This window comes from Ylistrum balloti, unplaced genomic scaffold (genome assembly GCF_031769215.1).
Source record: "Ylistrum balloti isolate Yb309-2 unplaced genomic scaffold, AGI_CSIRO_Ybal_v1 Utg370686, whole genome shotgun sequence".
NCBI classification, from domain to species: Eukaryota; Metazoa; Mollusca; class Bivalvia; order Pectinida; family Pectinidae; genus Ylistrum; species Ylistrum balloti.
Window position 1 is genome coordinate 284,211 of NW_026782413.1, and position 15,455 is coordinate 299,665.

Consider the following 15,455-nt stretch of genomic DNA (forward strand, 5'->3'; position numbering starts at 1 on the left):
GAGTATTTTTGAAAGTTTTTATTGGGCCCTATGTGGCATCTGTTGTCTGTCAACATTTTCTGAAACTTCTTAACCACCGGCAGCCCAAGGTGACAGGGATTCAAAATCGTATAAAAGATGGCGCTGATTCTCCAAGGAGCTGAAGGGCGGGGCCAAAGAGGGAAAATTTGGCAATATTGCATTCAAATAACTTCTTTAGAACTATGCAATGAATATGACTGATATATCTTTGGAAGAATCCATAGGTGGTGGACGTTCAAATGGAAAGACTGAGAGACAGGGCAAAATCCTTCTTCTATAGCATTGACAAAATTCTGTATAAGTAGTGGGTTATTCATTAGAACTAAGAAATGGGGACATCATAAATAAATATTACATGACTGGTCTTGCAGAGTCTTTATATTACTGTTAGTGTAAAGGGAAATAACTCCCTTATTTCATACTAATATTGCAGTGTGCCATGGCTTGTTTGAGGTGTGTCAGATTGTCACAGCGTTGGACATGAAGTTAGTGGTCAACCTGTGGAAAGCTATATCTAGGTAAGACTTTTTACATTAATAATCTGTCTTACAATTTTCATTGTAAATTAGATGAATGGCTGTTTTAAGAGGTAATAACTATCTTTTGAATGCACTGAATTCCTTTTCTTAGTCTAGAAATGTTTGAGATGCAACTTGTTTGTTTTAAGAAGTTTTATAATGTCAGAGAAATACTTTTATGTCCGTAAGTTAACATAAATGTATCTCAAAAACTAATATATTAAATAATTAAATTTTTTGAATGCAAAGTGAAGATCACCTACCAAATAATTAAAGAATAAATTGTACATTTTTCATATTGTTTAAATCACAAATTATGGAGGTTTTTGATATTCTAACAGACATGCTGGACAGAAGAAGGAGATTCTGCGAGACAGACTGGAGATAAATAACCTCCTCATTTATTTGTGTGGAGAGATAAAAACCGGATATTCGTATCTATTTCAACTCCTGCCACGCACTGATCCTGATGGAATGGTAAATTTCCCATCCTTCATTGTGTCAGAAAGTTGTCTGATAGATTAGGCAAATTATATCAGAATTGAGAAATATAGGTCAGAGGTCACCTGGGGTCATGTAGCTACGGAGATAAGAAATCGTCCATTCAGAAATACTACTAGTATAAAGTCTATGAATTTCATCCCATGCTTGAAAAAGTCTTTGAATCTCGGTTGAAGTTTAAAAACTGTTCAGCTGATTAACATGTATATAACTCATGAAAAATCATATAAAAGAGTCCATTGTTGGTAGAATGTTAATGAACAATAATAAAGATGTATATTAATATTGTTTACCATATATGGAGATGTTTCGGTCGGTGATGAGATATTGTGATATGATTTTCCTGTATTTTTATTTCATGGTTATTTGAAAACATGAATAAAGAGATGTAAGACAGAGAAACTCTGTATCTTTCATCCTCTTCCTGTTTAAGATGTTTAGGAAAAACTTTCATAATTCACTGTACTTATAAAGATTGGTTTATGGGCAGTGTACCAGGAGCAGATATTACCTGTCAGTACAATAAAGGATTTTGAAATAACAAATTATACTTTGACATTATAAACTCTTTATTATCTTAATAATACTTTCATTTGAAAACGACGATATTGAAATGTAAATTTGACCTCATTTGTTTGCTCACTGTTGTTATGCTTCTTCCAAATTTGGTAATCATTGTCATCCATTCAGTCATTTACATGTTGAAAGATTCATACAAACTTGAGACTAGATCTTGTTTGATTTTAATCTTTCTCTAGGCTCACTGCAATATATTGCAATGTTGCACAAAAGTAGCATCACAACCTGCCAATACTCAAGAATGTCGACAGTGAATGACACATTGAATTTTTATATCAAAATATCAATTTTCATTTTCAGGTCAATAAAGATATGTTTGTATAATCTTGTTTCTGCTTGTTTTAAACTGAAGTCAAACTATCGGTATGTGTAGGTGCTGTCCCAGGGTGATGAACGTGGGTTCCAGAAGTCGGTGAAGATTGTGGGGTTCCAGATGAAGGTCCTGGTTATGATGGCACGAGACTATATCCAAAGTCTCTCTGAGGCTGCCAATGCAATCTACAGACTTATCCTGCATCTACTTAGGTACATCTTGCCATTTCTGGTGGATCTGAGTCATTATGTTAACGCATGTCTATTGGTTTAAGACTTGGTAAAGCTAATGTGATCATTATAAATTTGTTATGATATTCCACACAGATTTGATGTCCTTATGTTTGACATAACATGGTGCTGAAATATCAGATGTAAATTTATTGTGATATTCCACACAGATTTAATGTCGTTGTATATGACATAACTTTATTGTTGATATATCACATGTAATTTTATTGTGTGCTGTTGATTTTATGTCCTATTGTTGTTTACAGATATGTGCAGCCAAGTGTCCATGCAATACCTCTCCAAGAGAGCCACAGTCAGGAGATCCACAGACACCTTATCAATGCCACCGAGCCACTGGTAGCAAGTCTGGTGTTCAATCGTACATTTCTGGAGTGTTTAACTCAAAGTGAACCAGGTAATTATGCTATATACCTAGGCAATGCATTATTGTTGTGGTCTTCACTTTCAGCAGAAGTTCTGAACTTTGTATGTCTGTTAGGATGTTAATACCAACAGCCATGCATGGGGAATAATGCCATGTTTTATGGCTCAATGATATCTATCTTATTCACAACTTCATGATTACATTCCATAAGGACAAAATCTCTTGTCATTTCTCCATTTTTAGATTCTCTAAGTAATTTCCTCAGTTGTTTTAACATTGTAGTTTGGTTAATTTGACCACAGTGACCAAAACCTTATTTTGCTGATGTAGATGATACGTCAATGTTTGAACTATCAGGAGATTTTTCCAATTTCTCGGTACTTTACAGAGTTAGAGGAAGAGGAGAAATTTGCTCACTTACAGGTGTTGATGAGTGTGATGGAACAATTCCCCAAAACTACAGGTAAGTTGATGAGTGTGATGGAACACCTCCCCAAAACTACAGGTAAGTCTGCTACAGGTGTTGATGAGTGTGATGGAATACCTCCCCAAAACTACAGGTAAGTCTGTTACAGGTGTTGATGAGTGTGATGGAATACCTCACCAAAAATACAGGTAAGTATGTTACAGGTGTTGATGAGTGTGATGGAACACCTCCCCAAAACTACAGGTAAGTATGTTACAGGTGTTGATGAGTGTGATCAAACAACTCCCCAAAACTACAGGTAAGTATGTTACAGGTGTTGATGAGTGTGATGGAACACCTCCCCAAAACTACAGGTAAGTCTGTTACAGGTGTTGATGAGTGTGATGGGACAACTCCCCAAAACTACAGGTAAGTCTGTTACAGGTGTTGATGAGTGTGATGGAACAATTCCCCAAAACTACAGGTAAGTTGATGAGTGTGATGGAACACCTCCCCAAAACTACAGGTAAGTCTGTTACAGGTGTTGATGAGTGTGATGGAACAACTCCCCAAAACTACAGGTAAGTATGTTACAGGTGTTGATGAGTGTGATCAAACAACTCCCCAAAACTACAGGTAAGTATGTTACAGGTGTTGATGAGTGTGATGGAACACCTCCCCAAAACTACAGGTAAGTCTGTTACAGGTGTTGATGAGTGTGATGGAACAACTCCCCAAAACTACAGGTAAGTATGTTACAGGTTAAGTATGTTACAGGTGTTTGTTGATGAGTGTGATGGAACAATTCCAGGTGTTGATGAGTGTGATGGGACCAAAACTACAGGTAAGTATGTAAGTTGATGAGTGTGATGGAACACCTCCCCAAAACTACAGGTAAGTCTGTTACAGGTGTTGATGAGTGTGATGGAATACTCCCCAAATCTACTACAGGGTTGATGAGTGTGATGGAACAACTCCCCAAAACTACAGGTAAGTATGTTACAGGTGTTGATGAGTGTGATGGAACACCTCCCCAAAACTACAGGTAAGTCTGTTACAGGTGTTGATGAGTGTGATGGAACAACTCCCCAAAACTACAGGTAAGTATGTTACAGGTGTTGATGAGTGTGATGGAACACCTCCCCAAAACTACAGGTAAGTCTGCTACAGGTGTTGATGAGTGTGATGGAATACCTCCCCAAATCTACAGGTAAGTCTGACACAGGTGTTGATGAGTGTGATGGAACAACTCCCCAAAACTACAGGTAAGTATGTTACAGGTGTTGATGAGTGTGATGGAACACCTCCCCAAAACTACAGGTAAGTCTGTTACAGGTGTTGATGAGTGTGATGGGACAACTCCCCAAAACTACAGGTAAGTATGTTACAGGTGTTGATGAGTGTGATGGAACAATTCCCCAAAACTACAGGTAAGTTGATGAGTGTGATGGAACACCTCCCCAAAACTACAGGTAAGTCTGCTACAGGTGTTGATGAGTGTGATGGAATACCTCCCCAAAACTACAGGTAAGTCTGTTACAGGTGTTGATGAGTGTGATGTTACAGGTGTTGTAATGCTACAAGTGTGATGGAAAAAATCTACCTGACACAAACACTACAGGTAAGTCTGTTACAGGTGTTGATGAGTGTGATGGAACACCTCCCCAAAACTACAGGTAAGTCTGCTACAGGTGTTGATGAGTGTGATGGAATACCTCACCAAAAATACAGGTAAGTATGTTACAGGTGTTGATGAGTGTGATGGAACACCTCCCCAAAACTACAGGTAAGTATGTTACAGGTGTTGATGAGTGTGATAGACCACACCAAGCATTAAACAATGTGAAGCTTTCAGTGTTGGAGATATGGTGTTAAATGAACAGACAAACAAGGTTCAAAAGAGAAATAAGATTGTGTATTTCGGTCAAGAACATTTCATCTCTATTTCTCTGCAGTGTTTATATTTAGAAGTCAACAATTATTATTTGGAGTGATATTTCTTAATGACAAATAACTTTGACAGTGCAGAATGTTTGATACATTGAAACGTATACTTCAGAGGAGATGAAGGATCTGTGCCTGATGGATGGAGTAAGTGCGGACAGAGATGATCTTCTCACTTCAGTCTTCAAGGCAGCTCACCAGTGTAAGTCAATTCATCAAAAATAAAAGGGCAGAGCACACACTCTGTTAGCATCAAACAGGTGCTTTCTTTGTATTGTTATGACAATATACCAAGAGATATTTGTAGTTTTTTATTTAAAAAAAAAAAACAAAAATGATTTGTTATAGACATTGTTGTTTTGTTACAGCAAAGTTATACTGCAGCCTTTATTGGCCTTTACCAAAATTTTGATGTTAAATTTGTTCACGACAGGTCCATTGTGTAGTAGGGAGAAGTCAAAGTTCATAGGTAATAGAGGGGAAAATATTTTCATAACATTGGCAATGGACTTATTTAACTAGAATTGGTTAGTTGACAATCGTGGAAAGGAGATTAAACTTTATATGAAACAAGGTCCTCTGTGGTGTTAGGAGCAGGGTCCCGTAGAGGTAACTCTGTTTTTTATTAAAAACAATCTTTCTTCATCCTCCGGTAATGCTGGAATTGAATGGTATTGTCGATGGATATTTCAGTTGGAAAATAAAAAAATTCAGCCACAGGTAACAGGATGAAGTGCATTATTTTCTAAGTAAAGCTGTGTTCCAGGGACATTTCAGATAATTGTAAAAACCCTTTGACTTCTTGTTAAATAAACAATTTATATCTCCAACAAGACAATGCATAAAAAGGGTGTGTTTACATTACAGGTTATGTAGAGATGTTACTACCAGTGTATATACCCACCCCTGTTTGTGGTGGTGAACCACAGGGGTAAGTATTCTGATCTAGTGTACATACCCACCTCTGTGTGTTGTGGTGAACCACAGGGGTAAGTATTCTGATCTAGTGTACATACCCACCTCTGTGTGGTGGTGAACCACAGGGGTAAGTATTCTGATCTAGTGTACATACCCACCTCTGTGTGTTGTGGTGAACCACAGGGGTAAGTATTCTGATCTAGTGTACATACCCACCTCTGTGTGTTGTGGTGAACCACAGGGTAAGTATCCTAATTTAGTGTACATACCCACCTCTGTGTGTTGTGGTGAACCACAGGGTAAGTATCCTAATTTAGTGTACATACCCACCTCTGTGTGTGGTGGTGAACCACAGGGTAAGTATCCTAATTTAGTGTACATACCCACCTCTGTGTGGTGGTGAATCACTGTTAGTATTCTGATTGTGACTACATACCCACTCATAGGGTCCATCTTGAAAATCTTTAGAAAATTTCTTCAGAACAGAAAGTTGTACATATATTATGAAGAATGTACATTCATGAATGCCAGATGCAAGACTGTTGCTGTAGCCACATCACTTTAAATCTTGACATAGGTAATCCTCTTTTATAGGTCGTCTTTTACAGATAAGACTTTAAAAAATTACTTGTGTATAAATGGCTTCTGTAGCCACAAGCTAAACAATCATGTAATCTCTCCACTCCTTCAGAAAGGGAAGTTGTGTGGAGACAGGACTTTCCTGAATTAGTTGTGTATGGTCCATAGTTTGGCTATGATGGAAGTTAGGACCCATACGGCATAAAGATTGCTGCCATGGTTATAATCATACAAGTAAACAAAAAGTTGGACACAAGTAGAGCACCAGTTTCATCAGTTTACACCTGTTTTGAGTCTACTTTATTTTGAACACGTTGTTTTGCAGATGTGTAAGCCTCTATGAGTTCCTGTGTACACGTATGTGTGGATTAGCGGGGACATATTCTGTTAACAGATTTCCTGTACTGGTAGGTATTGTCAGAATACCAGTGTCACAGCTGATAATTTGAGAATCTTAAACATAACATTAGCTTTAAGTACTGTGTAATTAGTGTGATGTAGAAATTGTGACCTGTATCTTTATTGTTGGGCCCTGTGACTTTTCACTTTTCTGTTATGCCCTGTGAACAGTAATATTACAGCTATGCCCTGTCACTTGTATCTTTACAGCTGTGCCCTGTGATCTGTATCTTTAGTGTTATGCCCTGTGAACAGTAATTTTACTGTTGTGCCCTGTCACTTGTATCTTTACATGACTGACATGCCCAGTGACTTGTAACTACGTTAGTAGCTTTACTTTTATGCCCTGTGACATAATACTTAACTATTATGCCCTGTTTAATACTGCTTACTCTGTTTTACAGGAGCGTGTACTGATACAATGGCTGTTGTCTAGAAGTCCTGTGTGTGCTCCTCTAGCTGCTGATGTCTGGTGTTTCATAGCCAGGTGAAAGAGGGAATTCATTAAATTTCCTTCAGTAGAGTTATATATTTATATCAGCTAAGTGAGGAAACTGTTGACTTTTGAGCCGCCTTGAGGTATACTGAATGGATCATTCTTAACTTTCATTTGGTGGCTTCCATTTGTTCAGCATTGTCTGTTTTTGGGACAGATCAGAGAATCAAAATGACCAACAGGCAACCATCTTTATTTTGATAGTTATGGTTTGATGTTACTATTCCTTACAACTTTTGTATGTTTTTTTAACTCATAAATAATGGCAATTTTACACAAAAATTGTCTGTTGATAGCTTGTATATTCCAATGATAATATCATGAGCGAATTAGTACAGTAGATATTCATATCTGCAATGAAAACTAGGAAATTACACACTGATAACGAGAATCTCTAATGTGGTGCTCCACTCTCTATATGTAAAGAAATTGCAAAAAATATGTCTAACATGCATATGTAGACTTGTTTGTTTAGAAGACTGGCTATCAAAGCCGCAGATCAAGAGACCAAAGTCAGAAATATGTTTTATAAAGTTTTGAATGAATAGTGATAGTGATGACCATGTCTCATAATTTGAAATAGATGTGACCTTGTCCCAATATTTGTAATAGATGTGACCTTGACCCAATATTTGTAATAGTGATGACCTTGTCTCAATATTTGTGATAGTGATGACCTTGTCTCATTATTTGTAGTAGGTGATGACCTTGTCTCATAATTTGTAATAGATGTGACCTTGTCCCAATATTTGTAATAGATGTGACCTTGACCCAATATATGTAATAGTGATGACCTTGTCTCAATATTTGTGATAGTGATGACCTTGTCTCATTATTTGTAGTAGGTGATGACCTTGTCCCATTATTTGTAATATTATTTGTATTTGTAGTGTGAGTGATGACCCAATATTTGTGATAGTGATGACCTTGTCTCATTATTTGTAGTAGGTGATGACCTTGTCCCATTATTTGTAGTAGGTGATGACCTTGTCCCATTATTTGTAGAAGGTGATGACCTTGTCCCATTATTTGTGGTAGATGATGACCTTGTCTCATTATTTGTAGTAGGTGATGACCTTGTCTCATTATTTGTAGTAGGTGATGACCTTGTCCCATTATTTGTAATAGTTGTGACCTTGTCCCATTATTTGTAGTAGGTGATGACCTTGTCTCATTATTTGTAGTAGGTGATGACCTTGTGTCATTGTATATTACAGGTATGGAAGTGCTGATATGTGTTACAGCCATATCACTGTTCTGCTGGAGCTTTGTCAAAATATCAAGGGACACAACTCTGATTTACACTCAATTCTCTCCCTTGTGTATAGACTGTCCAAGTTCTTGTCTCCTGAACACCAGGTAAATTTAGCACCATGTTAATCATACAAACTAGTTCAACTGAAAGCCTAAAGTGATAAATAAGAAAGCTTGCAGATGTTACTGTCTTGAAATCCAAGTGAATATCTTTCCATTTCAAAATGTTGGAAAAAAATATTTGACAATAAATTTCATGTCTGTAGCCAGAGTTAATTGATTTGAGAAAGATGGCATCCAGAGCCCAAAAGCTTATGGTACTGGTAACACAATGTTGTGATCAATTTTTCCAAAAAACTTAATGTAGGATTTAAAATGTTCTATATTATTCTCCAACTTGGTGTTCCCTATGCCATATTTTAAGAAAGCTGATAAAAGAAGTAATTGAACCAATATGTATCAAAGATGAGCAGATCATAATTTTTTAGTTAGCACTGGCCCAACTTTAATCTTCAAGCAAAATTGAAGCCTATGCTATAAATGTACAATCATAATTTAGTGCATAATCACTTTTTAGCAAATTAGCGCAATGAGAAGTTTGTGTGTTCACATTAATTACTATGTAATATAAAAATTGCAGTTAGCACAATCATACCTTAGTACTATTACTTTCAGCATGAAAAGCACCTAACTAGTACATTTATAGTGACTTTAAGGTTAATCTATGGAAGTTGCAGAGATGTATTTGTACCTGCATTGCCTGTGTTACTCATTAAATGTACGTGTGTTCATGTAGATATACATCTCTGAGTTTACTACAAGCTTTAAATAGAGAATTGTATAAGTTTCATGACAATGAAGTACATATAAAAGGTGAACATTTCACTGACAGTTACTTAAAGTTGTGACAACTGAAAAAAAAATTAAAAACTGTGGTATTGTGTTTTGCTTTACATCATATTTCTTCTTGGACTTATTTCCACTCTGCTAGATACATTGTTATTTGGTAGAGCAACAAGCAAGGCTTTTTTATTTGGGACAAATTCTTTTTGAATTTTGTGCACTAGTATTGAAGGGAGATAACTATCATTAATAAATTGTAAGATTTCAGGGGCAAATAACCTAGAATAGTAGTAGAATAAGTGTACAAAAATGGAAAAATCAAACCTCAACTTCTACAAATATTCTCATAAAGAAAGAGTACCTTCAGACAAGTAAGACAGTAGAACAGGAAGGACAAAGTCCAAATAAAACTCTTGATTAATATTTATCACTTCATTATTTTGCTCAATACTCTGTTTACCAATGACTAATTCTAATTTATAATTACATTTCCTAACAACATAGGACACATACAAAGATGTGACAATGTTGAGATTGGTGAACAGCAGTCAAACAGCATTCATACAAAACCACCCTATAGATATCGGCCACGGGAAAGGAAGATATGATTGATAATGAATGAAACAATGTGTATGAGATGTTAACATGTTCTATTGTTATTACCCAGAATGCCCTTGTAAGGCAGTTTCCACCCTGTGACGACCTTACCTTGTGGTGTTTACTCCCTGTGACCATGTTACCAAGTGACCGGGTCCGTGACATCACAGTCAGTATGACATCACTATGTCTACAACACATGGAAAGCTTTATCAATACTCCAGATGTCACATGTCATCACACTGAGTTATTAGTGAGTATTATATTCTAAAACAATCTGTATTTCTACTTCAAAAATCGACATGATTCAGACCTAAACACAATACTGTTGTTATCTTTGGGCTTCCTTATAGATGTGTAGTTAGTAATTACTCTGCTGGATTTACAGATTTGTAGTTTGACCTACCTGATCAACACACAGACATGTCCTAAAGATTGGGGGAAGTTCATTGATCACCAGGTGCAGTCTTCCCTGGTGAAGTGTGTACAGAAGTTGTGGCAGGACGTGTTTGTGTCTGACTGGATGTGTATTCCCCAAACTCAGCTCTGCCTCGGAAAACTTCTGCAGTACTCTGGGCAGCTGGTGAACGAGTTTACCAACTCAGACCTGCTCAAGGTAGGGTTTGTACAGACAACTGACTCGGACCTGATCAAGTTAATGACCTCACTGACAATCAACTCAGACTTAGTCTAGGTAGGCACATCAATGACAACCAACTCAGACCTAATTTTTACTGTCAACCAACTCGACTTTGTGAAGGTTAGGATGTCACTGACAACCAACTCAGACCTAATCTTCACTGGCAACAAGCCCAGACCTGGTCATAGTAAGGATGTCACTGACTACAAATTCACACATGGTCAAAGTAGGTACCTCACTGACAACCAACTCAGACTTTGTCAAGAAAGAGACCTGAAGGACAACAGACTCATAATCAAGCCTGGTCAGAGTAAGGGTTCGCCTGTCAATCTGATGAGACTTTCACTGACAATGGGTAAGATAGTAGGACATTACTTAGACATTGAAATAAAACTGTCTTTGCTAATAACTTCAAAAATCATAATAAAGATAGAAACACAGCCAAGTCACATGTCCTTTCTGTTCTAAATGTATAACTATGTCATTAATTCTGAGAGATGCCAGTTATTTTGTTAGATCATTAGTCGCTAAATAATTTGAACACTGAATGTTTTTTTTTTTTTTTTTTTTGTAGATATTTTCTGTGATGAAATCATGCCTTGGGCAAAACCCATCAGATTGTCTTAAGTTCTCAATGGTAGATTTCCTTAAGAAATTTGGAAAAGTCAAACTAGGTGCAGATTTTGAGGTAAGTACAAAATATGTGTTTATAATGATTTTGGAAAGGATGTGTAAAGATGTATATGTATGTGAGACTGCTGACTAGTGTTTACTGTACCTTTATATATTTGTGGGGCTAAGAATTTGTGGTTTTACAAAAATATGATTTTATGGGTTCTTGAATTCCTGAATTTAAATCCCCTGGTCAAGTTACATATTGTTAGGTACTTCAAATGAAACAGGTAAGAGTGAAATTCTCAAATGGATATCACATTAGCATTTCAAATGTGATGTTTTGTCTGGCATTTTCTCATCAGAGGTCCATAGCACATCACATCTGTGTAAAAGATTGTTGTGCTTATGATGATCTTGTAGCAAAGACAGATATCTCAAATTAAATAGGATGATGCAGACTTTCAAAACAACTTTTACATGTTGTCTGTAGATATAGCTCCAATACCCACAATATCATGCCACAATTTTATTTTACGGATAAATATAAATACCCAATGTATCAATACAGAGTATGATTGTATAGGGACTTTCTTATTGCACACAGCAAAGTCAAGTTCTACAGAAAGCGTCTACAGTCTTTAGAGAATTGATGACCGACACCTGCTGTCTTGTTCATCACTGGAGTGTCGAGGCCTTCACACATTTTGCAGAAGACACCGTTCATGAGACGGTTGTACCAGATTGTATGGCACAGGACAACAGACTTGAGGACTGTGTAGTAGCCTACCTCAACAAGGTACATCAGTATATGGTTGATTCTCATCTCTTTTTCTTTTTTTGTAACATGACTAGTCTATATCTGAAATATGCAGACAGTATATCTATCTGCCTTTCCTTGTCATTGTTTTTTCATGGCAATACATTTTAAGAATCTCACATTCCATTGATAAAATGGATAACAGTTAGACAAACTCATCAAGTCATATGTTTTGTCACAGGTACCATTTGTTGCCCAGAAAGGTAGCCTTACCTCTGTAGAGTGTATCCAGGTGCTGTGGAAACAAGCAGAGAGACACCAGTCATCACTAGATGACACACAAGTTGGTATTATTTATAATCTCATCAGGCTTATAGTAACTTAACACTGCTGATACAGTAGAAGATAAAACTAATTATGATCTGTGTCTTTCTCTTCCATTCTGTATTAAAATGGTTACTGTATATTTCTTACATTTGAAAAATCTTTTCATCCTATACGTCCTTGTCAGGTTTTTTTTTTAACCATAATATGTTAACTCCGTTACGTTTCTCCACAGCCATTAAAGAAGAAAGCTAGGACATCATCCCCTGTTGTTGGTCCAGTGAAGGTAAGAAGTGAATACAGTCAAAATTGTTTACAACAACTTCTACAGGACCAGAAGAAATAATCTATTATACCTGAAACTCCTTACAGGATTTTCCTCATTCTTAAAAGTTATGTCAGGTTTTCACCTAATCCTTATCTAACATAAAAGCTTTCACATTACAAAAAAAAAATATGAAGACATTATTAGATGTAAAATTTTAATTGTGGGGAACTTTCAGAAAGCAGTCGAGCATGAATAACAACAACTAGTATATAAGCAGGACATGGGTTGGATTCTACATGTATATGTGTTGTAGTGGAGTAGTAGTCAACACTTTCTGTGGTAGGAGTATATAGATTTGTCTGTAAAATCATTGAAGTGTGAACTTAAATTACCATCCAATACATTTATGTTTTTTTTTGTGTATGTGTAGACTTCCCTGCAAGTCTATTGTTCATGTTACATTTACAAGTTCACCTATTCGTACAGATTACCGCCTTATGGACCCCCAACTTTCACTTTTAAACCAAGTCAGGAAACAACCCTTTTTGAAAACTTCCTCTTAAGTAATTGGTGCAAGTATTCTCATTGACAGCATGATGGTGCCATTTGGTATCAACAAAAATTTTCTGATAAGTAGATTTATTGTGTTTTGAAAATATGAAGTAAAAAGATGAGTTAAATTCAGGGATTTTCATTTACTTCTTAATACTTTAATCTCATTAATTCATTTTTATGGGAATTTTGTTTTTGTTGAATTTGTGTTTACTTTTAATCAAAGATTTAAGGTGTCCACAGAATGATATCCAGATAAACATTTACATGAACTTGAGTACAAACAGATTTAGTGAATAATAATTTCCATGAAATTTTATTCCAACAAAGATGCATATTTTTGTAAAACCAAAAAAGTTGAGCCCCACAAAAATATGTGATTTCACAGTAGATGGAAATGTGTATCAAACCTGTCTATCTTAGGAAAGTTTTACTGCATCATCTGAGGTGAACTGTCCCTGTCTTCATAAGTTTTTTTGTTACTGTTTGTTATGGTTTGATTTATTTGTGTCTACAGACCCCCACTATATCAGCATTTATTTGTTTTGTGTGTCTACAGATCCCCACTATCAGCATTTATTTGTTTTGTGTGTCTAAAGACCCCCAAACATCAGCATTTATTTGTTGTATGTGTCTACAGACCCCCAATGTCAGCATTTATTTGTTTTGTGTCTACAGACCCCCAATGTCAGCATTTATTTGTTTTGTGTGTCTACAGACCCCCAATGTCAGCATTTATTTGTTTTGTGTGTCTACAGACCCCCAAAGATCAGCATTTATTTATTTTATGTGTCTACAGACCCCCTGTATTAGCAGTTATCAGTTTTATGTATCTACAGAACCCTAGTCTTAGCAATTGTCTAGACTCCTAGTTTCAGCATATACAGCATATTCTGCATATATTTACATCTACAGACCCGCAGTATCAGCATTTATTTGTTTTATGTGTCTACAGACCCCTGATATCACTATTTATCTGTTTTGTGTGTTCAGCATATACAGCATATGTGTGCATATATTTATCTGTTTTTTGTACAGACCCCGATATCACTATTTATCACCCCCGATATCACTATTTATCTGTTTTGTGTGTCTACAGACCCCCGATATCACTATTTATCTGTTTTGTGTGTCTACAGACCCCCGATATCACTATTTATCTGTTTTGTGTGTCTACAGACCCCCGATATCACTATTTATCTGTTTTGTGTGTCTACAGACCCCCGATATCACTATTTATCTGTTTTGTGTGTCTACAGACCCCCGATATCACTATTTATCTGTTTTGTGTGTCTACAGACCCCCGATATCACTATTTATCTGTTTTGTGTGTCTACAGACCCCCGGTATCACTATTTATCTGTTTTGTGTGTCTACAGACCCCCGATATCACTATTTATCTGTTTTGTGTGTCTACAGACCCCCGATATCACTATTTATCTGTTTTGTGTGTCTACAGACCCCCGATATCACTATTTATCTGTTTTGTGTCTACAGACCCCCGATATCACTATTTATCTGTTTTGTGTCTACAGACCCCCAATTCCAGTCTTTATCAGGAGGTATTGGACACACTGAGGATCTGTGTACAGGAATTGGAGCAGACTTGTACAAATAAATCTGCTGTAGCACCACAAGGTTTTCATCCGTCCAGTATAGACAATGCTGGCAGCACAATGATGACAGATAATGACAACATCCACGATAGATTGAAGCCTAGTGATAACAAGTTTCGTGACAGAGCTACAGCCAGTGATGACAAGAAGTCTAGGAACACAGCTACAGCTAGTATGGACCAGTATAGAGACAGCAGATCTAGCGTTGATCTGTCCCCGCATCTTGTAGCTCACCTACAGCTGGCACAACACAAAATAACTTCTCTCCTTACTGAACATGGTTAAAACTTCAGTGTATGCTTATTTATTAAATTTTTAATAATTTTTTTGTCTCCTAGTTTGTGATTTTAGTCGTCTGAGCCAAATATTCAACAAGTGACGTGTTCTTTTTGAATTATGGCACATTAAAGTAATATATTGGAATGTGTTTTTTTCTGATCAACATGATGTTCTAGATAGCAGCAATCTTGAAACAAAACCACTTCGCATGTTAGTTCTGGTTTAAGGAAATATATGAGACTGTAGGAAGTTTTAAAATTTTGCATGGTGCTCATCCATACTTTTACCAACTTGTCTGGCCCTATCTCCTACACTTTTAGTCACATGAACTTCATACTTAGGGTATAGGTTCCTCTTGGCGACGCTAATTTATGTATCAAAACTAAGTCACTCTGACCTACATTTTAACCTTTGACCTACA

General features: G+C 36.5%; 1 protein-coding gene across 1 annotated transcript in view; it reads left to right on the plus strand.

Annotated features, from left to right (window-relative positions):
• The window catches only part of LOC132557535 (FIGNL1-interacting regulator of recombination and mitosis-like), a 52,404-nt gene extending 37,364 nt beyond the window's left edge, over positions 1-15,040 (plus strand). Inside the window, exons 8-24 of the mRNA XM_060222030.1 lie at positions 455-539; positions 881-1,016; positions 1,993-2,144; positions 2,429-2,577; positions 2,936-3,010; positions 5,013-5,099; positions 5,765-5,828; positions 6,720-6,801; positions 7,198-7,280; positions 8,507-8,648; positions 10,054-10,236; positions 10,372-10,599; positions 11,198-11,311; positions 11,843-12,034; positions 12,237-12,338; positions 12,555-12,605; positions 14,675-15,040. Coding sequence (XP_060078013.1) covers positions 455-539; positions 881-1,016; positions 1,993-2,144; positions 2,429-2,577; positions 2,936-3,010; positions 5,013-5,099; positions 5,765-5,828; positions 6,720-6,801; positions 7,198-7,280; positions 8,507-8,648; positions 10,054-10,236; positions 10,372-10,599; positions 11,198-11,311; positions 11,843-12,034; positions 12,237-12,338; positions 12,555-12,605; positions 14,675-15,040 — 2,291 coding nt within the window. The remainder of the gene's footprint in view (positions 1-454; positions 540-880; positions 1,017-1,992; positions 2,145-2,428; positions 2,578-2,935; positions 3,011-5,012; positions 5,100-5,764; positions 5,829-6,719; positions 6,802-7,197; positions 7,281-8,506; positions 8,649-10,053; positions 10,237-10,371; positions 10,600-11,197; positions 11,312-11,842; positions 12,035-12,236; positions 12,339-12,554; positions 12,606-14,674) is intronic.
• The last annotated feature ends 415 nt before the right edge of the window (positions 15,041-15,455 follow it).